Genomic DNA, 24,377 nt, shown 5'->3' with positions numbered 1-24,377 from the left:
AATTGGTTTCTGCGGTAAAGAACTTCACCTTTACTTTTCCAGTGTGAAATGGTAGAATCACTCTCTCTGATGTTCTCAGAAGGCACACCACTCTACAGAATTGCAGTGTGTACACCACAAGGCTCCTAGTCTGTGTTTGATGAAACCAACAAATCCTAGATAGTAGGTCAGTCTGAGGTCCAAAGAGTCCCCTTATTCCCATATCTCATGGATCAGTCTCCAAGTGCCCAACTTTAGCTATCGATTCTTCTATTTTTCTCCCGAGAAAATATGTTATCTTGGGCCAAGTTTATAGTTATTGCAAAATGCTCTATGCTCTCTCCCAACTCTGATTTTTTTCTAACACTAAGTCCTTTCCCCAGGCTAGTCCAACATGACTGTCCCACCTTTCAAGGGCAGGAGCAGATAATTTATAAAACCACTGATTCTTATAACCATGTGGGGCTTTGGAAATGACTCAGGCAAATTTGTTGTTGCCAGTTGAGGAAACCAAAGCCCACTGAGAAGGAGTGAGTTGTCACACTGTCAGAGACAAGACCTTGTTTGTGGAACAGTCAGAATTCAGATCTAGGAATTCTAACACCATGCTGCAGTTTAGAGACACTAGGACAAAATGCTCTGACAACTGTTTTTTGGCTTCTTGAAGTTTTGTAGCCCCAGCCTAGCAGGAAAAGAATAGCTGTCTTTAAATCCTGACTAACAACTTGAGCGATGGCGGATCTCTGCTGTCACTATCAAGGTTTCTAAAGTGGAGAGCTCTGTCCCCTGTCACCCATCAAACTCTGTTTTGATGCCTTGATTGGAAACATGGAATCATCAAAACAATGTCAGAGAAGGAAAGATTTGACCATAACTTTAGCAATAAGATCATTTTTCTCACTTTTTGCTCATTTTTCTTGCTTTTCTCTCATTTTTTCAGGTTGTATGGTTTGGGTTATATATATATGTATATACACACACACATATATTTTCTTTTCTTCAACTCACTGGATGGGAGTGTGAAAGAGAGTATGAAAGAACTAGAGAAAAAAAAACCTATCAGGCCATGTTGGATGCACAAGTTGAAATACACAGTAGGTTTTCTATAAATATTTGTTAAACCACTTGGATCTGTCTTGTTTGAAGGATACTTTTATGAGAGATTCTAGGTACATTCTGTATACTAGGTTAATAAATATACTACTGCTGCCATGTGTAATGATTTTTGCTTATTAAATAATGATCAACTAGATCTGATTCATCACCACTATTTATTTCTCTCTCGTTTTTGCTAATGCTAAACAAGTTTTCTACTTTACCATAACTTCCATTCTAATGGGATTTTACCCATCAAAGTGAATTGCCTCTTCTAAAGTAACAGCACCATCATTATTGCATTCATTTATCATTAGCAATATCAACACAGCATTTTTCCCTGGAGGAGATACTAGAGCACTGGAGGGACTGATAAGCAATCTCTGAGTGGTACTTTGAGATAAATACTGTCTGGAGCTATAGAATCAATATAATAAAAGACCTTTTGGAGTTGTTTCAGTTACTAGGGTGCCATATGCAATTATTCCTTATTTACTATTCTCTGTATTAGGTATGCAAAGTCAGGGTCAGCCTTTGAGACCTGGTTTCCTTGAAGGGGCACAGTATCTCAGTAAAGGATAATCAGGTAATCAAAAGTGTTTGGACTTTTGCAGAGTCTCCCCAGTTGGCTCCTCAAGAGTCACAGAGGGACCGGGAAAGCTGACTAAATAGTTCTTAGTTGATACAGGCTTTCAGAAACTCTGCATCCCACATGAACACACTTCTGGTTTCATTTAAAGGCATTGGTGTAGTGAGGGTTATTATCTTTAGCTGACGCAGCTTGGTTATTAGACAATCAGCCCCTGAGGGTAGTTGTGTATGAAGAGCTGGGAAAACCAGCTGCTGATGGGGTGAGAAAATGAGAGAAGGAAATAATTAGTATGTGGAAAGATGATGCTTAGAACCTAATTGGAAAGGCTGATCAAAAACGAAAAAGAAATGGCTTGTAGCAGTTACCGGTCTGGGATTTTCTTTACTTACAAATGGACAGATTCCCATAAATACGACATCTCTTTTTGTCAGGCAATGGTACATCTGGACCCCAAGGAAATGATCTATTTCTGACCTAGAGAGTATACTTTTAGGATATGTGTTTTATTTTCAGAAGGAATCACACTCCATTCAGGATCTATTTAAGTTTGTGGCCCATGAGAACCAAGTACCCACATGGATGGGGTTGGACATGGAAGACAATTGTGGGACTGGGACTTGGTAAAAGGGGTTTTGTTTCTTTTTATCCTTCAGTAAAAACCCGTTTCTAAAATGCCATGTGTCTCTCCTGGGAGGCCTGGGTTTGAGCTGACTTCCATAGAATGACTCTTCAAAAGAATCAAGGTAATATTAGCATCAGCGTCTTTGATAGTTGCTTCTTTTCCTTGTATTTACAGGAAGGAAGAATGGAAAAAAGGAACAGTAAATTTATAAAGATAAAATTCTAGCTCTGCTTGGGCTCTGATGTTGGAGGCAACAGAGGATCTAATTCCTAATGGGGTTTTTGCTATTGGTGTGAACGTGGGCATGCTGATCAAACCCATCGAGCCTCAGTCTCCTCATCTGTAAAATGGGATTGATCATATCTACTTGTGAAGTGAGACAATGGACACGAAGGCTCAAGCACAGAAAGTACACAGCCCGCACTCCATGAAAGGTAGCTGTATTGATAGTCCTGAACTTGCCATCCTCTTGTCCCTCCGCTCCCCTCAGCTTCCTGAGGACACGCCCTTCCTTTGCAGGCTGCTCCTGCTCCGCCCTCACCCGTGGTGTCGCGGCAGTCACAGCACTCCTGGGCCTGGGTGGGGTCCGAAGTGTTGCAACAGCGGAGGCAGCGGCTCTCATCCACGTGCAGCAGCAGGTTGGCTGGGCAGACGGTGCAGTTCTTGGTGCCAGGTCCCTTGCATTCCATGCAGCTCTCGTGGCATTTCTCACAGTCAAATTTCTCTCCCTGTTAAGAAGAATCAGGAAGTTCCTTTTGAGTACAGAGGGTTTAACAAGGCACTGGAGTTCCCAGATGGGTGTTCCATCTTGTCTCCATAATGAATGAGGCGTGTGGGGGACAGCAGAAAAATGGTGTGTTCTGAGGCCATTTTAACTGTGCTGGGTGAAAGACAGAACCAACTGTCTGCGATTGGATGGAACCACGGCTGGGCTCTGACCTCTGAGATCTGCTAGTACCCATAGTGGGAGAACAGGCTTCTAGAATAGTTTGGGTTACAAACTGACAGATCATGTGCTCAAGGACACAGCTCAGGCCAAGGAGCAATTTTGTCTAGCCCACACTATGTTGATTTTCGCCATTTAACACGTTGATTACCATGTCAGTTGTATTTAACTCACACTAGTTTTGAGCCTAGGGCCTTGTGAAGCAAAACCCTGCAGTTGGTTCATGAAAATCTTATTTGTTGATGTTCTCATTGTTACAATTAATACTGACAACTTAATTCTAAAAATGTGGGGTTGGGCGTGGTGGCTCACGCCTGTAATCCTAGCACTCTGGGAGGCTGACGCAGGAGGATTGCTTGAGGTCAGGAGTTCAAGACCAGCCTGAGCAAGAGCGAGACCCCCATCTCTACTAAAAACACAATAATTAGCCAGGCATTGTGGTGTGTGCCTGTAGTTCCAGCTACTTGGGAGGCTGAGGCTGAGGATGGCTTGAGCCCAGGAGTTTGAGGTTGCTGTGAGTTAGGCTGATGCACGGCACTCTACTCAGGGCAACAGAGTGAAACTCTGTCTCAAAAAAAGGAAAAAAAGTGAATTGCGTTGCATATAACTCATGCACAGAAAACAATAAAAAATAACAAATTAGAAATAATCATTTTGTTTTAATAAAACACTGTGGCCCCAGGGAAAAAATTCTTTTTTTTAGTGTGGCAGTCAATGTGTTAATACATTTTGCATTCATTTCCCACACTTCAAAAGTGGGATATTTCACATGTAAATCAGTTCCTAATTTCTCTTTAAAAACCAGAAGACGTGTCAACACTGGATTCACCACTCCCACATGGCAATGTCACAGAACGGAGTGGCAGCAGCCCCCCTTTTTTGCCCTCCTATTTGATAGAGTCCCCAGCACTTGATGTTTTGTCATCAACACATAAGTGATCAGTTTCCCCTTTTCTTCAAACTTGAGCTATGGTTTTCTTTGACCCAGCAACCTTCTGTCAGTCGTGTTAGTTACCTACTTGGCCTCTGTGGTTAGTACTGGATTCCTGCAGCCCAGCCCCAGAATAAGTTGTGACTGTGCAGCTAAAGCAGTTAAATCTCATTGGAACAAGAGTTAAGAGATGAGAAGAAAGTGGCTTCCTCCCGACAAGTTGCTCCCTGACCGGTACTGGAAACGTAGGTTAGGGAAGATACTTTCCTATTTTATTTCTGTAACTTTGGAAGTATGGTGTAATAGAAAAGGACGAGGAATGGAAATGGCCTTTGTTGAGCACCTGGGTATGTTTCAGGTGCTGTTAAGGTGCTTTCTCAGCTGTTACTGTCTCATCCAATCCTGCATCTCAGCTGTTATCTCATCCAATCCCCCAGGTTCAATCTCAGCTTTGTTACTACTCAGGTGTTCTTTTTTTCCCCCTGAGGCATAAGGAAACAATCATATGATCTTTAGCAAATTATTTAACCTCTTGGAGCCTCAGTTTCTTCAAACTATAATGAGGGCTGTTGTCAGAATTTAAAGAGAGCTCATATGTGAATATGCTGATTTGTGTTAATTTCATCATGGAGAGATTTATTTTCTAAAGTTTGAAAACACAACCAAGAAATTAGTGGACTCAGAAAATCCATGGCTTCTACACAAGCTGATGAATCTTTCTTTCTTTCTTTCTTTTTGAGACAGGGTCTTACTCTGTCACCCAGGCTAGAATGCAGTGACCATCTGATCATAGCTCACTGAAACGTTAACTCCTGGGCTTACGTAATCCTTTTGCCTCAGCCTCCCAAGTAGCTGAGACTACAGGCACACACCACGAGAACTGGCTAATTTTTAAATTTTTTATAGAGACAGGGTGTCTCACTATGTTGCTCAGGCTGGTCTTGAACTTCTAGCCTCAAGTGATCCTCCCACACTGGCCTCCCAAAGTGCTGGGACTACACGTGTGAGCCACCATGCCTGGCCTGAATCCTTCTTTATACACTGTGAAGGGATAGAGGAAAGATCAACAGGAAAGATCAACATCAGCTGTGTGGTTTCTACATTATTCACATTTCCGTTTAGATGCAGAGGGATAAGAGAAGATAGTTTGTATTTCTGACATAATATTCCTATGTAGACTGAAACTCGTACAGTCGTGAACAACAAATGTAGGGCCTCCTCATTATGGATCCCTCAGTACCTAACTTCCCCATTCTTTATTTTAGATCTGCTGAGTCCCTTTGATTAAAGTTAAGGATACAGTGCATAGTGCCATTATTCCATGATGCAATGGGAGAAGACTTTAAAATATTAAGCCTAAACTATAGTGAGTGTAAGAATTTTGGGACTTTCTGACTGCCCAGAATGACGTGGAGGAACTGAGCTCATGTTTTTTTCTAGAGAGGTGAAAGGCAAACTCCCCCCAGCTCTCAGTACCTCTCCCACTCTGTACTCCCCCACGAGACAGTCCGAGGCACAGATTCCTCCCATGAGATGGTAACTCCATACACAGGACAAGCAACTCAATGCGCCTTTTCCTGAAAGAAAAAAAAAGATTCTAAGTTATGAGATTGACCTTCGATTTCAACCTCTGTCTTGGTTCCAGAACACTTAGGAGCAAAGAATATGTCAAGTAAATTGAAGCAGAAGGGTGAATTGATTGAGAATATCGAAAGAAAAAAGTCTATGAGACGAAGTGAAGACCTAGAAATTAACCAATTAGTCCAATCTATGTAGACTCTCGGTCTGGAAATTGAGAATTTGGAGATGACAGATCTTTTATTACAGCAAGAATAAAGATTTTCAGAGAATGAGAAATCATTTACAAAGTTTATAAAACCTTTGTTTATCGTTGTGATTATTGTTTAACTAGTGTGAAGGATAATACCAGCTGATTTGGAGGGTTCCAATCCTCAGTTGTTGAGTAAATCATAAATAGACAGTCTCTAACTGAGAAATAGCACTAGACTGGGAAGTTAAAATGCCAGGGCTCAAAGGTCTTGGCAGATCATTTTGTTCAGTGGTTCTTAATTTTGGGGTGGTGTTGGTGATAGGTACCTTTGAAATTCTCTTGAAAGCTATAAGCTGTCTTCTCAGAAACTTGACATCCTCTTGGTTTATTATTTTTTAAAGAAATGAAAACTAAGACCCAAATATGCAATGTCACCCATCCAAGGTTACATAGGTAACGGTTGAATCAAAATTCAAATTCAGGTTTGCTGACTCATTGTCCAGTGCTCTTTCTACCACACTATCTGCCTTAACACATGAACCTCCAAATAGAGGAGTCTACAGTCTCTGTTTCCTGTGGAGGCAATATTCCTTTCTCCTAATCCAGATGCCCAAAGAATGACTGACCCAAAGGTTTACCTTCCATGTAGGTATCAATGGACAGATTCTGGAAAGAGTTTGGAGACAGGAGACCTGAACTCTAGTTCATTCTGTTAGGAAGGTTGTGGTATTTTTGCTGAGAATTTTAAAGCAGGAGCATAAGAGAAATGGGCATAAAAATGTGCCTGGTATTGTGAGTTGGAACTTGACATAGGTCGTCTGGTGAGAACAATACTGGTTAGTTGAACTTGAAGTAGAAGCATGGGCCCTATCCTTTACATTCACAGTGTAGTGAAATTGACTTTTCACGGCTGATCTGAGAGCTCAATCATTTATAATGTTGTTTCTGTGGAAAAGTAAATTCTGAGCTCTGAACAACACCTTAGAGAATAAATTTTTATTACACAACTGCTTCTTAGGTTGGGGGCTGCCTGTAGTGATATAAATTCAAAACCACTTTATTTTTATCTTAGCTCTAGCTTCATACAGAATTTCCTACATGTTCTGGAACATAATTGTGGTCTCTGATGGAAGAATCAATATTCTCCTACTTCCTTTTTTTCTCTTCCCATCCTACCTTTTTCTAAAATATAGCTTAGATGTCTTATTACAATGTTCAAACTACAAGAAGTTTTTCTTTTTTTCTTTGTTTTTTTTTTTTTTACCTGAAAGTCTCTATGCAAACTGAAGAAGTTTTTATTTTTTAATGAAGAGAAATTAAGTGTGGACACAAGATCTCTCTTATACCTGCAATTTAAAACAATTGAACTCATAGAAGTCAAGAGTAGAATGGTGGTTACTGGAGGCTGGGAGAATGGGGAGAATGGGGAGCTGTTGGTCAAGGGTACAAAGTTTCAGTTGGATAGGAGGAATAAGTTTTTTGAGATCAATTGCATTGCATGGTAACTATAGTTAATATGTTGCATCTTTCAAAATTGCTGAGAGAGTGAATTTCAAATGTAAATATTTGAAGTGATGGACATGTTAACTAGCTTGATTTAATCATTCTACATTATATACATATATCATAACATCACTTTGCACCCCATAAATATATACAAATATAATTTGCCATTTTACAATTAAATAAAATAAATTAACGGTAGAAAAAAAAAAAGGCAATAACAAAGTTACATCACAAAATTCGTACCTTAAGGTTGGTTACATTTTCTAGAAGGCCAGCAACAATTTGGCTGAGGCCCGGATCCTAGGCAATACTCAAAGCCACTGCCTGTCAGCTTTGGCTGACAAATTAATAATGCCATTTACATTTCCTACCTTGATTTATTGCAAAACCTACACACTTAGGATACCCAGAATCTTCTGCAAAAGGCAGTTTATTAATTTCCAGAATTTTTTCTCTTGTTTTAGAGTTGAGCACCCTACATCTATCACTGCTTCTGAGGATCTTTAGGAACCTTGGGACATAAAAGATGGGCAATTTGGCATTTTCCTTAAAATTCAGAACAGCTCACCATCTGCCTTCCCTCAGACTGACCCCCATGGGATGAATTCAACAAATGCACAGCTACTCCTGGGATCTGTTCACGGGCATCATTCCGCACAGAGAGATGCAGCTTGGGAGAGTTAGAGGCTTCGGTTACTCAGCCTGGATTTCAATTCCAAACAGTTTTATGAGGAGGAAAAATGAAAAGTTAAATGTGTGAAGGCAAGGAATGAGCTAATTATGGAGGCACCAGTTGCATACAAAGGTACATATCAGGCCCATGTGCTAAGCTTCCACACCCCAGACCCCCTGACTCCCAGTGCTCTTAAGTATTTTTCTTTCTTTCTTTTTTTTTGAGACAGAGTCTCACTCTGGTGCCGGGCTAGAGTGCCGTGGCATCAGCCTAGCTCACAGCAACCTCAAACTCCTGGGCTCAAGCGATTCTTCTGCCTCAGCCTCCCCAGTAGTTGAGACTACAGGCATGTGCCCCATGCCCCGCTAATTTTTATATATATATTTTAGCTGTCCATATAATTTCTTTCTATTTTTAGTAGAGATGGGGTCTCGCTTTTGCTCAGGCTGGCCAGTATTTGTCTTTTAACATCCTAAAATTATTGAGCAGTCAAAAGTCAATTAAATACAATTTAGTTGATAAATTCTCATTGAGGTTGCTAAATTTTTCCTGATTCTTCCATGCATCCTCATTGCTTACTATGACAGCTAATGTTTTAAGGAAAAAATTCACCCTTTTTTTCTACCCAATTTATATCCTAAGAGAAAACCTGTCCCTAAATTTTGCAATCAATATATTGCAAAGCCAGAAGACAGCGCCAAGATTCACTAACCAGCAAAGGACGTGTAGTATGGTGAAGAAAGGACAGCCCAGGAAGTGGAAATGAGCACCAAAGACAGAAAACTGCACCTGGGCAAGTTGCCAGGCTTCAGTGGAATACAGGAGGATTCTTGTTCCCATGGGCATCAAAAAAAAAAAAAAAAAAAAAATTATGGGAGGAGGCACAAACACTCAGAGCATCTTTAAGATTCACCAGATACTCCCAGTCACCCCTTGATTACAATCTCAGGGATACTTGTGTTGATGAAATTTCAAGACTGAGAATGTTCAAAGCCTTCATTCTTAACTCACTCAGGGAATTTCAAACCCAGTTAAAGAAATATATAGTTTTTCAAACTGTTCTTATGACATCATTAATCATTTCTCTAATCCCCACAAAAATCTTTGTTTTTTTTTTTTTCTTTTTTTTGAAACAGAGTCTCACTCTGTTGTCCCAGGTAGAGTGCAGTGGCATCATCCTAGCTCACAGCAACCTCAAACCCCTGGGCTCAAGAAATCAATCCTCTTGCCTCAGCCTCCTGAGTAGCTGGGACTATAGGTGCATGCCACTACACCCGGCTAATTTTTCTATTTTTAGTAGAGATGGGGTCTCACTGTTGCTGAGGCTGGTCTTGAACTCCTGAGCTCAAGCAATCTTCCTGCCTTGGCCACCCAGAGTCCTAGGATTATAAGTGTAAGTCACTGTGCCCATCCTCCACAAAAATCTTAAAAAGCTGGTGTTGTTCTGTTTTGATTGGCTGATGTTAGGGGACATTAACTTACCTAATGGTGGTTGCCTGGTCTTAATTTCAACCAAGTTCCCCGCTGCTAGCCCACTGCACAAGATGAGTGGGTTGGAATTAGGGGGTGAGATTTAGCAAATCAGAATACAGTATTTCATCTGGCAACCCTAGTTGGAATAAAGGTCCCACACATCCAGCATTGGTGGTATCAGAGACACTTTCAACTTAAAAAAAAAACCCTTATAGAAAGCCAATATTTTCCACCATACAGCCAATGACAATATCAGCTTCCGCCATTCCCACTCCACCCTCAATTCAATGTTTTCTCATTTGTTATCTTACTCTGGTTAGATGTTTTGAGTGGCAACCATATGTATCTTTGGAATGAGAAAAAGAGGACACATATTAATGATTACTTAATGCAGTTTGTCTGGAAGGCTAATTTTTTCACAGGGTGGAGTGGATTGTGGATGGGCGAAGACTGGGAACCACTGTGGGGTAGAGTTTTCATGGAGTTGCCTTCAGGGCTGCCTGGCAATGGTGGGGAAAGGCAAAGTGAGTGCATCGGATGGGGCTCTAAGATCACTCCTCTGCTCCCTCCCGAGCAGCTCTGCCTGGTTGGTTTACGTAGCAGGCTTCAGTCTAAGAGTCCACGTGAGGAAGGTGACCACTGCCAAAATCTCATCTAGAACCACTGCTCTAGATTATAAGTGTGCCAGCCAATCCAGTAGCCACTAGCTACATGGCTACCAAGCACTTCAAACGTGGCTAGTCCAACTTGAGTTGTGTAAAATAAATATTGGCTTTCAAAGACAGTACAAAAAGATGTCAACTATCTCAATAAGTTATATGTTTATTACACATTCAAATATTACTATTTGGATATAGTAAATAAAATATACTGTTAAAATTAATTCTATGTGTTTCTTTTTATATTTTTTAATGTGACTACTAAGAAATTTAAGATTACATGAATGATTTGCACTTTATTTCCATTGGCAGTGCTGATACACCAATAAGTAACGATTAACAAATTAAACTAACCTGGGCTGCAGGAACCTTGACTATTTTGTTCACAGTTGTATGGACATTGTCTAGGCCTGCAGTCTCCAACCCCCGGGCTGAGGACCCCAAGATGAAAAAGAGAAGTTTGACCCTACTCAGTTTCAAGACTGTATTACGCAAGGCTTAACTGAAACTGGTACTGGTTTGGAAACAGTAGCTAAATTTCTCGATGCTTCTGGAGCAAAACTTAATTACTGTCAATATGCAGAAACACTCTTTGATATTCTGGTGGCTGGTGGAATTGTGGCCCCTGGTGGTAGGTACATTGGCAGATGACATGATGCGTGTTGAGGGTTAGAGTCGAGACATGAGAACCTCAGGAGTGGGACAGGACTTTGCCAAAGAGCAACCTGTGGAAATGTCAGTTCACTGAGGAAAAGCTGCTTGATCTTGAGGGGGACATTCTACGGATCAGGGATGTCTGCAAACAGACCCCACCTTGAAGCCTGAGGGCTACAGACTGGATGTCTGCAAATGAGGCAATGTTCCTATCTCTCTCCTGAGTTCTTGTTTCAGTAAATGAAGAACTAGATAAAGTAGAAAGAAGTACGTGGTCTCTTTTGTTCCCGTTTTGATTATAGGCTTATGGCTGGGCGTGGTGGCTCACGCCTGTAATCCTAGCACTCTGGGAGGCTGAGGCGAGAGGATTGCTTGAGGTCAGGAGTTGGAGACCAGCATGAGCAAGAGTGAGACCCTGCCTCTACTAAAAAAATAGAAAGAAATTATCTGGACAACTAAAAATACGTAAAAAAAAAAAAATTAGCCGGGCATGGTGGCACATGCCTGTAGTCCCAGCTACTTGGGAGGCTGAGGCAGAAGGATTGCTTAAGCCTAGGACTTTGAGGTTGCTGTGAGTGAGGTTGATGCCAGGGAACTCTAGCCCAGGCAACAGAGCGAGACTCTGTCTCCAAAAAAAAAAAAAAAAGATAGATTATACGCTTTACTGCTAAAGCAAGCTTTTCACATGAAATCATTGTAATCTATAACATGAAAAAGAAAATAAAAATCGGTGCTAGACCTCAGTCAGTACCACCTAGCTCACGGGAATGCTGGCGGTCCCCTGACCTTCCTGCACCATTTCACCTTACTTTTTGTGTCCATATCTTTGTCTCTCCCATGTCTTGCAATGCATACTGCCCAGGGACCCGGTTATATTGGAGGTGTCACAAACCCCCAATAGAAGCATACAGATAGATGTCTGTGTTCAAAGCACAAGAAGATCTAGAGACCATGCAAGCATTTGCTCAGGTTTTTAACAAGTTAATCAGGTTCTACAAATACCTGGAGAAAGGTATGAAGTAAAAAAGTTGCTGCTTTAAGATAAAGAGTTTTTCAGAGTTGGAGAGGAACAAGCTGACTATGTTAACTTGTGTTCTTCAGACTACTGGAACACTTAATGCATCCATTCTCAATAACCTTTATAATGAGAATCTGGTTAAAGAAGGCGTTTCAGCAGCTTTTGCTGTAAAGCTCTTTAAATCACAGACAAACGAAAAAGATATCAATGCAGTAGCTGCAAGTCTTTGGAAAGTCAGCATGGATAACAGACTGATGGAACTCTTTCCTGCCAATAAGCAAAGCGTTGAACATTTCACAAAGTATTTTACTGAAGCAGGCTTGAAAGAGCTTTCAGAGTATGTTCGGAATCAGCAAACCATGGGAACTCGGAAGGAGCTCCAGAAGGAACTTCAACAGATGTCCCGTGGTGATCCATTTAAGAATACAATTTTATATGTCAAGGAGGAGATGAAAAAAAACAGGAGCTTGTAGCAGAGCAAGCCAGCAAGCACTTGAAGCAATACAGCCCTATACTTGCTGCCTTTCCCACTCAAGGGCAGTCTGAGCTGACTCTGGTACTGAAGATTCCAGAGTGTTGCTATGACAACATTCATTTCATGAAAGCCTTCCAGAAAATAGTGGTGCTGTTTTATAAAGCTGAAGTCCTGAGTGAAGAGCCCATTCTGAAGTGGTATAAAGATGCACACGTTGCAATGGGAAACAGTATCTTCCTTGAGCAAATGAAAAAGTTTGTAGAGTGGCTCACAAATGTTGAAGAAGTATTTGAGTCTGAAGGTGAAGAAGGTGACTGAATTTTGAAACTATACTCTCAGTAAAGCAAACAGGAGCTGTAGACAAGATGTCACGTCTCATGTGTCCTGGTTCTTACATCTTCCTCCCACCCTGTATCAAACATGATAGAAGGGCTTTCATGGCAAATTTTATTTTAACTGTTTCTATGGTTACTGGAAATGTTGGGTTTAATTTCTAAAACCACGTTTTAAGTAGCTACAGGAGCTATAGATTTGAATCTAATGTTGCATTAGTCTTTTCAGTTATCTTCTACCTCCTGTATTTTCTACTGTAATTATGTAATTTAAGGCCTTCCACAATAAACAGTTCACTTTATTCTCCGGGTTTTTTTTTTTTTTTTTTTGAGACAGAGTCTCACTCTGTTGCCCAGGCTAGAGTGCCGTGGCGTCAGCCTAGCTCACAGCAACCTCAAACTCCTGGGCTCAAGCGATCCTCTTGCCTCAGCCTCCCAAGTAGCTGGGACTACAGGCATGCGCCACCATGCCCGGCTAATTTTTTTCTACATATATTTTTAGCTGTCCAAATCATTTCTTTCTATTGTTAGTAGAGATGGGGTCTCGCTCTTGCTCAGGCTGGTCTCGAACTCCTGACCTCGAGCGATCCTCCCACCTCAGCCTCCCAGAGTGTTAGGATTACAGACGTGAGCCACTGAGCCCGGCCTCTTCGGGTTTTTTATAAACAGTTTTCAAGATAAGATTTGGTTAAAAATAATTTGTTATAAAAATTCGGTCTGCTTTTAAACTATGAAAGTATCCAAGGTCTCAAAAGGCAATGCTTTGTGTGATAATTTGGTATGCCCAGAGCCCTACTCATCAATGAAAATCTCATATACAATAATTGAATCCATTAATATGAATCTTGATTATTTACACCATTGCTTACATGTTAACATTTTTTTTTTTTTTGCATTTTTAACCCCAGATGTCCTTAAGCTCATTTGTTTGCTATGGTTTTCATCCTTAGTGAAGCCATGGAGAACAAACTTAAAAAGTTGAAGAAATCAAATGTGGCAGAGGTGGTGGGAAGAACACTGAACTTTTTCCCATTGAGAAACTTCTGTATTCAATTTGTATCTTTCCAGGAAAAAAAAATGGGTATTCTTTTAATACAACCATTTTCAAATGTACCTTAGAAAACTCTTATCATTTAAAATACACTTAGATTGATAAGAAAGGACTCATAAAGAAATTGGAGTAAAGGAAATGACAGATGTATAAACCCAGTAAAAATTATTGAAAGTGTTAAGAGTCAGCGTGTTGTAATTGGAAATCTAGCTATAACTTAGATTTCCTATTGGCTTAGAGAATTTGTAAAGAATGAAGTGCAATGATAATTACATATCCCTACTTGGTCATACTGGACTGGCTTCATTCTCTTAAAATACTCAGTAATGACTCAAGCATCTGGCTATTAACATATACCCTAGTTGCCATTTTTTAATTGCCATAAGCCAAATATTTCTTCTATACAATTGATCCATTTATTTTAATGGCTGCCTTTCAATTTTCATCTTCCTTTTCTTGCTGCTACCTACCTATCTATGTAGACATTAGTGGAAAAAAATTAGTCATATTTTTTGATGGAAAGACTTTGTGTTAAAAGTGAACATTTTGAAGGTTTTTTGTTGTTGTTGTTGTTTTTTTGTTTTTTTTTTTTTTTGAGACAGAGTCTCACTCTGTTGCCCAGGCTAGAGTGAGTGTCGTGGCATCAGCCTAGCTCATAGCAACCTCAAACTCCTGGCTCAAGTGATCCTCCTGCCTCAGTCTCCCGAGTAGCTGGGACTACAGGCATGTGCCACCATGCCTGGCTAATTTTTCTGTATATATTTTAGCTGTCCATATAATTTCTTTCTATTTTTAGTAGAGACGGGGTCTTGCTCTTGCTGAGGATGGTCTCGAACTCCTGAGCTCAAACGATCCTCCCGCCTTGGCCTCCCAGAGTGCTAGGATTACAGGCGTGAGCCACTGCGCCCAGCCTTGAAGGATTTTTAATTAGTGAGAGAAACTAGCCTGGAATAGTGTTACTAGAAACTGAGTAGAAATTGTCCCTTTTGAAGGTGCCATTCTTATGAGCTAAGAGTTTGGTGTTTAAAAGTTCATCTTGGCCGGATGCAGTGGCTCACACCTGTAATCCTAGCATTCTGGGAGGCCGAGGTGGGCGGATCGTTTGAGCTCCGGAGTTCGAGACCAGCCTGAGCAAGAGCGAGACCTCGTCTCTACTAAACATAGAAAGAAATTATATGGACAACTAAAAATATATATACAAAAAAAATTAGCCTGGCATGGTGGCGCATGCCTATAGTCCCAGCTACTTGGGAGGCTGAGGCAGGAGGATCTCTCGAGCCCAGGACTTTGAGGTTGCTGTGAGCTAGGCTGACGCCATGGCACTCTAGCCTGGGCAACAGAGTGAGACTCTGTCTCAAAAAAAAAAAAAAAAGAAAAAAAAAATCATTTTGAGGGAATAATGTGCAATATAATTTGAAATAAAGGTATAGCAACCTTTAAAAGAGCACTATAACTGATAACATTGTGAATGGGGTGAATTTGTTAGATGAATAACTTTGATAAAGTTTTCGTGCAAAGGCAAAATGTATTCACTAGATTTCTATGTAGTGATCTGCTTTGACTTCGTAATTTGTAGTCCTCAAAAGACTTTTTTTTAAAAAATAAAGTCCTTCCTTACCAAAAAAAAAAAAAAAGATAGGGACACTGGAAAGTGTGGTTTGGGAATGGGGCCAGGTGTTTGAGGTATCTGTTGAGCATCCAGTTAGAGATATTCAGTCAGCAGTTGGATATGTGGAACTGGAGCTCAGGAAAACCATCTGGAAAGGAGAAAGTTGATTCCGAGGCACCAAGACATAGGTGATAATGGACGCCGCCTGCAACCTGGAGATGGCCATGTTCACGTGTACTTGGGAAGCACTTGGGAAGAAGTTATTTTTAAGTACAGTGTCATCAAGATACCGCTCGGGAAGTTCAGCTCAGTGGCTGGACAGCAAGGGTGGGGAGAGAGCTGATTTCTCATCTTATTTTCCCTAGTCCTTGGCATTTTTATGTAGTCAACCTACTACCTCAAGTCAACCTACTACCTCAGTATGAATTATTTTGGAAGAAAAAGGAAACAAGATTAAAAGCAGGCTCTAACAAGTAGGCCTTTGCTTGTTTTGTCCAAAAGTCTTAAGTGTACCCTCCTCCCAAAAAGTCTTAAATATACCCTCCTCAAGCTACTTGGATTAGCCGAATGAGCCTGGGCATAATCCTCTTCTTTTTGTTCTTTTTGAGACAGGGTCTTGCTCTGTTGCCTAGGCTGGAGTGCAGTGGTGTCATCATAGCTCACTGCAGCCTCAAACTCCTAGGTGTTCCTCCTGCCTCAGCCACCTGGGTAGCTGGAACTACAGGTGCACCACCATCCCAGGCTAATTTTTCTATTTTTTGTAGAGTCAGGGTCTTGCTGTTTCCCAGGCTAGTCTCGGAACTCCTTGGCCTCAAGTGATTCTCATGCCTTGGCTTCCCAGAGTGCTAGGATTACAGGTGTGAATCACCTCACCTGGCCATAATCCTCTTCTAAGAAACTGATTATCCATTGGCACCATATATAAACATTAAAAAAATCATATGTAAGTTCAGGTTCTGACATAACCCCACTCACTCCAAACATGCTGAAATGGTAGAATAAATATAAGCAGAGAAAGAGACAAAAAGAGAGGTGGGCTCAAAAGTAAGATGAAATCTCTTTGGACCAGAAAGGGGATAAAAATGCAAAATGGGTGTCAGGTTCTCGCCACCCACTTGCTCTGCTCTAGGCCTAGAAGTAAGCAATGGTGGCTGTCAGTTCACCTTTTCTACCATAATGGGAACTAAAAGTGTTTCATATGAGACCAGGGCCAAAATCCTGGCTTACAGCTTAAAACAGGAGTCAGGCTGGGACTCTGCCTTCACAGGCATCACCTCCTGACTAGGGACTCCCCTGAGCTGCTGACTGAATTGCTGATGGGATCTGTGTTGCCATCAATGTCACCTCCAGGAACACAGGAACATTTTGTGTCTGGACTGAGTTGCAGGTTGGAGGCAGGCGTAGAGTTAATGGAAAAACATCTAGGCTGTGAGAAGTAAGGATAAAGGAGGAGAGAGGGCCTAAAGAGCCAGAAACAAAATCTCCCATTCACAATGAGCTTAAGACCAATATTCCAAACTAAATAAATAAAATGAATGCTATGAAAGATGACAAACACTTCAGGAGTTCAAGACCAGCCTGAGCAAAAGTGAGACCCTGTCTCTAAAAGAAAAAAATAAAAAAAATAAAATAAGATGACTAACACAATCAACAATTAGAACATAAATTTACTTCAAGATAATATTAATTGCATAGAAAATTTGACAGCGTCTTTAAATTGGGATGCTCATAAATAAATGAGAATATCCATAAAAATACTAAATTATGAAACACAAACATGAAAATATGAAATAAAAATAGCTGGATTAAAAAAGAAACAATTAGAAATCCTAAAAATAAAAAAATATAGTCACTTAAAAACAAAAGGAACAAAAGAACACAAAAAGATAAAAAATATAAAAAGAAGTAAAACAAGAAAAAAATAAGAAAAATTAAAAAAACAAATAAACAAACAAAAAAGATGAAAAGAAAAACAAAAGGAACAGACGGGCTGAACTTTACACTAAACACAGTCAGAGGAAAAATTAGGGAAATGGGATACAGTGCTGAAAAATTAATCTAATACAAATAATAGAGTGTCAAAGAGGTAAAAATAGGTCGGGCTTGGTGGCTCACGCCTCTAATCCTAGCACTCTGGAAAGCCGAGGCGGGTGGATCGCTCAAGGTCAGGAGTTCGAGACCAGTCTGAGCAAGAGTGTGATCCCATCTCTACTAAAAAATAGAAAGAAATTAGCTGGACTACTAAAAATATATAGAAAAAATTAGCCGGGCATGGTGGCACATGCCTGTAGTCCCAGCTACTCAGGAGGCTGAGGCAGGAGGACTGCTTAAGCCCAGGAGTTTGAGGTTGCTGTGAGCTAGGCTGAGGCCACGACACTCTAGCCCGGGCAACAGAGTGAGACTCTGCCTCAAAACAACAACAACAACAACAACAACAAAGAGGTAAAAATATAAAAGAGTAGGTAGGATGCACAGGAGACAGATCAAGAAATTCTAAATTACATTGAATAGGAATTCCAGAAAACAAGATTGGAGGGAAGAGGGGAGAAACAATATTTGAAGATTTGGAATAAAATGAGTGAATTTGCACTTCAAGATGATCACTCTGGCATTAGGGTAAGTGATGACCTGGGGGGGGGTATGGGACCAAAGTTGAGGTGACCTGCTGGCTACGTCAAGAGATGTGATAATAGATTCTGAGAATGGAAAATGAGGATAATGAGAATGGAGAAAGATCTAATTAGAAAAGTGCTTAGGAAAGAGGATCAATAGGCCTTGAAGTTTAGCTTCGTTGGAGGTAGGTGGGTGGGGCAGGAGGAGAGGGAAAGAGATGAGTCAAGGGTAACTTCAAGGTGTGTCATCCTGGGCCCAGGGCTGGAAGGTGGGCCCTTCACCAGTGATTTTAAGGTTCCCTGGGACAGACAACTAGGTATCTGGAAAATAGCAATGGAGTTCGGGAGAGTTTGAGGCAGAAGTTTTAAGGAATTGTTGAAGTAATAAAAATAAATGCATTTCCCTAGGCAGATCCAGCAGGTGGAGAAGGAAAATGATGGAGTAGGTGCACGACACTTCCTCCAGGAGGGGATGCCTGTGTTGGGCCTGGAAGGATGGGGCCCGACGGGGCGGCAGGGTGTGGCAGGAGCAGCCCAGATCAGAGGGCAGAGGCAGAAGCTAAGAGAGAACAGAGGGTGCCCATGCTGGAGAGGGCTGGGATGGGGTTGGGAAGTGACAGGAACCACCAAAGGTGGTGAGAAGGGGGAAAGGGCAAACAGAGAACCGTTTCATATTTCCATTCGCACGTGCAAAACGAAAGATGGCCCCTCACCTTTGCATTTGTCACAGGTCGGGTGGCATCTCTCACAGGTCTGCGTGCTGTGCTCAGCATAGTAGTGATGTGGGCAGGTGCGACGACACTCTCCCTTGGAGCGGAGCAGAAAGAAAAACGTATCGCAAGACAGGCAGTCTGTGGGCTGCGGGCCCCGGCATGCCTTGCAGCTCTTGTTGCACCTCTCACACTGGCCGGTGGCGTTGTCTGCGTAGTATCTGAAACCAAGGGGGGACCCAAAGATGGAACACTAAGCTTTGCTCCTAAACTGGGTGTGGTGAAAAAACATGGTTAGTCAGACAGGGTTCATTTCCAAGCTGGGGGACTTGAGCCTCTTTACCCATTAGATTCATTACTAATGATGCTAATGGATCTAATGATTCTCAGTTTTCTTCTCTGTAAATTGGGTATTACAATCCCTCCTTTGTTATTTGTGAAAATTAAATTGGACAACACATATGAAAAGACCTAGTATTAATCTCACATAGTAGCAACTTGATAATTGTTAGTTACTATTGCCTTTTTCTTCTGTATCCTTCTCCAAATTCAAGCTTTATGTTGTGTCGAATGGGATCAGGGAAGGGAAGACATTTTAAAGGTACCTTTGAGTGGTTCTCATTAATATAATTTCTTTTCTTTTCTTTCTTTTTTTTTTTTTGAGATGGAGTCTTGCTTTGTTGCCCGGGCTAGAGTACTGTGGCATCAGCCCAGCTCACAGCAACCTCAAACTCCTGGGCTCAAGCAATCCTTCTGCCTCAGCCTCCCGAGCAGCTGAGACTACAGGCATGTGCCACCATGCTTGGCTAATTTTTTCTATATATATTTTTAGTTGTCTGGCTAATTTCTTTCTATTTTTAGTAGAGACGGGGTCTTGGTCTTGCTCAGGCTGGTCTTGAATTCCTGACCTCAAGCGATCCTCCTGCCTCGGCCTCCCAGAGTGCTAGGATTACAGGCATGAGCCACTGTGCCTGGCTGATATATAATTTCTCAATTAAAAAAAATGTTGAAATAGGAGATGACATGAGTGATGTTGGCCCTTACAAAATATGTGTAACTTTGAAAAGATTTTTAGAGGTTAAATATAGTAACAATAATCACAATTCACTAAATTTTTACTAATATGCCTCATGGTACCCCAGGGACTTCCTAAACATTATTTCACCTTACTGAACTTGCAAATGAGACACTAGAGCATGGTAGTTAGGAGCTTGACCTCTGAAAGAAGACCATATGGTTTCAAATCTCACCCATACCACTTATGAACTGTGTGACCCTCGGCCAGTCACTCAACATCTCTGTGCCTCAGCTTCCTCATCTGTAATATGGGGCTAAGGGTTGTACCTAAAATTAAACATGTGGTTACTGAGAAAGTAATGAGGACAGTGCCTGGCATATTATAAATAATTAATGTATATTAGTTATAATTATAAATTTCATGACTAATCCTCATAGCTAAACTTATGGTTTAGATATTATTATGCCTATTTTACAGAAGCAAAAACTGGGGCTGAGAAAATTTAGATAACTTGCTTAAGGTCAAACAGCTAATGAAATGGAACAATGTGATCTGAACTTATCTGTTAAACACCACTATTACAAAATGGTGCATTGGTTGAAGGTAAACAAAGATCTTGCAAATAAGATAAAAAAGGATAAAGAAAATATCAATAAGGGCTGGGAGCGGTGGCTCACGCCTGTAATCCTAGCACTCTGGGAAGCCGAGGCGGGCAGATCGTTTGAGTTCAGGAGTTTGAGACCAGACTGAACAAGAGCGAGACCCCGTCTCTACTAAAAAATAGAAAGAAATTAGCTGGACAACTAAAAGTATATATAGAAAAAATTAGCCGGGCATGGTGGCGCATGCCTGTAGTCCCAGCTACTCAGAAGGCTGAGGCAGTAGGATCGCTTGAGCCCAGGAGTTTGAGGTTGCTGTGAGCTAGGCTGACGCCACAGCATTCTAGCCAGGGTGACAGAGCAGGACTCTGCCTCAAAAAAAAAAAAAAGAAAGAAAGAAAATATCAATAAAGATGAAATTCTAAAGGTCATCTGACTCCAGCCTGTGCCTCTGGACATCAGTGCACTGAAACTATCCTGGAAACCTGAAAGTTCATCCTTGGTTTCTCTGGTGCAAAACTACTGAGCTTTTTTTGCAGTCTAATTCAGCTCCACGAACTTGTTGAAAACTACCGCCATGCCTAAGTCATGCTGAGCCTGCCTCTATTTAGCCACCTGTATACACTTGTACCTCAGTGGCCTAGCTTATGGCAAATTAACCCTTGCTTGGTTTTCTGCAGTTAGGTAAAGAACAACTACTATGATATGTTAATTTGTAAGACTTTGAGGTATTTGAGAGATAAGGTGATGAAAGGAGAACAACAACAACAACAACAAAAGCACTGATCCTGAACTGAATAGTTAACAAAGAACCACACAGAACTAAAAAAAAGAAAAAGAAAGAAAATAGAGAAAAGTGAAAATCTATACAGAACAGAGAATACACAGGATTGGAGTCATGAGATCAGATTTTTCGTCCTACCTCCACTATGTGTTAGTAGCTATGTGACTTTGGGCATGTCACTTAGCCTGTCTGAGCCTCAGTTTCTTCATCTCTAAAATGGAGAGACTAATATTAGCCTCATAAGATTGTTGTAGAATCAAATCATAATGTAAAGATACATTATGAGGGAAATTCTTTGTAAGCAGCATACAAAAGTTTTTTTAATATTGTTATTACAGATAATTATAAAGATGAAAAGCATCAATAGGAACCTTGGGAAAGAAAGCTTATAATCATTAAGGACTAACACTAGTAGAAAGACAATGAAGAGTGTTCTGAATCAGAGGAAGAGAACAGCACAACACCACTGCTTACTTTGATGACTCTTTTGCATGAGGGGCCTATGAAACCTTTTGAGCTTCACATCCTTAAACAGGATCTTGTGTATAAGTACAAACAATAACTTGGGGTTTGAAGAACCTTCTCTGAGGTTGAACATCAAAATAATCACGTGTGTTGGGACAGGGTGCAGAGAATCACACACTTGCTTTTTCAAGGCATACAAGGCTTGTGCAATGCATGTGGAACACTGATTTTACAAAAGAAATAATTCTCCACTTATACATCATTAATACTCCATCCTTCCCCATTAAACAGATGGATGGCAGCCTATGCCTCTCCTCAGCCTCTTATGGGCAACTTCACACACTGTGGAACAATTGTCTTTTGAATTCCATGGTCTGCATTCTATTTACACCACAGGATTATCCCCTTTTTTTGTGCTTGCGGGTATTTAATGACTTGATTTGAGGAAGATGGGATCCAGATCTTTCCAGACACTTATTAGGGTGAAGCTGAAGGGCTAAGCCCGGTGGCCCCATCCCCGCTCTTGTCTGGCAGAGCTTTTCATCAACGTGGCTGGTGTTTTTCTAGAGTTGCTAACGTGTGTGGCTCTGTGCTGAGTGTTATCGTAGCATATGTGAAAAATAAGAGGTGTTTTTCCTCCAGAAGTTTATAATTTTCTTGGGAAGAGACATATAAGAATAAGAGTAGGCTCCTAAAGATCAAAGTCTTTGTCTTACTCATTCATACATACAAGGTGCAGGCCATTAAACATGTGTTAAATAAATGAGTCAATGAATGAATCTGTTAAATCAAGGTGGAAGGCAACACTGGGCCAGGCAAGGTGGCTCACGCCTGTAATCCTAGCACTCTGGGAGACTGAGGCGGGAGGATCGCTTGAGCTTGTGAGTTCAAGACCAGCCTGAGCAAGAGCAAGACCTAAAAAATAAATCTTAAATTATTTAAAAAAAAAAGGTGGAAGGCAACATATAGCACTAAAATGAATGAAACAAGATACCCAGACCTTGTCCGTACTAAAAAAAAAAAAAAAATTAGACAAGCTTCCTGGTGAGCACCTGTAGTTCCAGCTACTTGGAAGGCTGAGGCAGGAGGATCACTTGAACCCAGGTGTTCGAGGTTGCAGTGAGCTATGATGATGCTACTGTACTCCAGCCTGGGCGACAGAGCAAGACCCTGTCTCTAAAATAAATAAATAAAAATCTTAAAAAATATAATTAAAATAAAATAAACGAAGCAAGCAGTGATTGCTATAGGACTGGAGAGACATGTCAATTTTGGCAAAAGCATTTGGGGAACGTCTAAGGTTATATAGCTCTTTGATTCCGGTCCGGAATCTCTGGAAGCTCTCCGTGGTCTAGGTTACTGACTGGGAAGGAAGGGTCCACAACAGGCCTACAATCAACCTTTCTCTTTACTGCGGATTCCCCAGGGGGAAAAAAGAGATGACCCAGTCAAATCCTCTTCCAAATATGCTGGTAACCAGCCCTTCTAATAAACACTGTAACAGTTTTTCCCAGCAGAAAAATAATAGAGTCCTTATCTGTGAAATGCTTTTAGGATAGATACATCAGGTGTGTCTAGGTTGTTTATGATAACAAAACCTGTAATTTGTGGCTATAGGGGGACATGACAGGTTGGAGAATTAACGGGGTATAAATGGAGATGTTCACTGAAGTTGTTGCCTTTGTAAATCAGTGTTCCACATGCACGGCTGTCCTCGTACTCACAAGTGAGACCTGAAATGTTACATCTGAATCACAACAAATCCTAAAGCCAAAGAAAAAGAACCTAAGTGTTCTTAGCCTTAGTCTCCTCATCTGCAAAATGGGCTGCTGTTGGGAGTGGCTGTGGCATTCGAAGGGCGAGTATGTGCTGAGCGCTTTACCCTTCTCTGCACTGCGGCAGGCACTCTTTTCCCAGCTGCAGCCAGCCAGGTCGGCAGGAGCGGCACTGCGTGCTGTGTCTCCCTTCACACGTCCTGCAAGAGCTGTGGCAGGGGCCACAGCGGTGGCTATCCTCATCGGCGTAGTAGCCCTCTGGGCAGTCCTCCACACAGGTGGTGTCTGTCACGGCAGGAAAACAGTGTGTTTGGACATCAGACATGACACAGGTCTTCCCACCCTCCTCTGTGTTCTCCCCACTTTGTACCATGGTGGGACGCGGTGGGTGCAGGAGAAATGGGACAATGTCCCCTTGGGCTGATCAATATGCTTGGGAGCTAAGATGAAAGTCTGGGGCCATCAGGAGTTCAAAGGAAACAGAAGTCAGGCTGGACTCACCATGGCGGGTAGAACAGAAACTACGGTCTGAGTCTTGTCCAGACAATGGAGCTGGTTAACCAGGGGGAAGCCCCAATCCCCTAAAGGGAAAACACCTCCCTTTGTAGTATTTTCCTACAGCTGCTTTAACAAATTACCACCAACTTGGTGACTTGAAACCACACAAATTTATTATCTTACTGTTCTGGAGATCAGAACTCCAAAATGGGTCCACAAGGCTCTGTTCCTTCTAGAGGCTCCAGGGGACGATCTGTCTCCCGGCCTTTTCCACCTGCATTCCTTGGCTCATGGCCCCCTCCTTCATCTTCCAAAGCAGCAGCACAGCGTCTTCTCTCTCTGTCCCTCTGCTACTGGTCACATCACCTTCTACTACTGCTGTCGCTCCTCTTGCCTGTCTCTTATCAGACCGCAGTGATTACACTGGGCCCACCTGCATAATCCACTGGGCCCACCTGCATAATCCATGACAATCTCCCTGTGCCATGATCCTTAATTAAAGCACAACTGCAAAGTCCCTTTTACTGTGT

The 24,377-nt window shown here is 41.5% G+C and overlaps 1 protein-coding gene and 1 pseudogene across 2 annotated transcripts in view; one reads left to right on the top strand and one right to left on the bottom strand.

Annotated features, from left to right (window-relative positions):
- PCSK5 (proprotein convertase subtilisin/kexin type 5) overlaps positions 1-24,377 on the bottom strand; it is a 409,990-nt gene that overhangs the window by 1,883 nt on the left and 383,730 nt on the right. The window contains exons 34-37 of the mRNA XM_045562588.1: positions 23,457-23,634; positions 18,712-18,929; positions 5,642-5,742; positions 2,830-3,016 (exon numbers count right to left, since the gene is read on the bottom strand). Of these exons, the coding sequence (XP_045418544.1) occupies positions 2,830-3,016; positions 5,642-5,742; positions 18,712-18,929; positions 23,457-23,634 (684 nt within the window). The remainder of the gene's footprint in view (positions 1-2,829; positions 3,017-5,641; positions 5,743-18,711; positions 18,930-23,456; positions 23,635-24,377) is intronic.
- Positions 10,792-12,716, top strand: LOC123646007 (annotated as a pseudogene). Its single transcript, XR_006737757.1, has 2 exons — positions 10,792-10,875; positions 11,871-12,716. The product of XR_006737757.1 is annotated as a basic leucine zipper and W2 domain-containing protein 1-like (transcript).

This window comes from Lemur catta, chromosome 10, assembly GCF_020740605.2.
Source record: "Lemur catta isolate mLemCat1 chromosome 10, mLemCat1.pri, whole genome shotgun sequence".
Taxonomy (NCBI): Eukaryota; Metazoa; Chordata; class Mammalia; order Primates; family Lemuridae; genus Lemur; species Lemur catta.
Note: the sequence above shows the minus strand (reverse complement) of the source record. Positions and strands in the feature narration are given on the sequence as shown.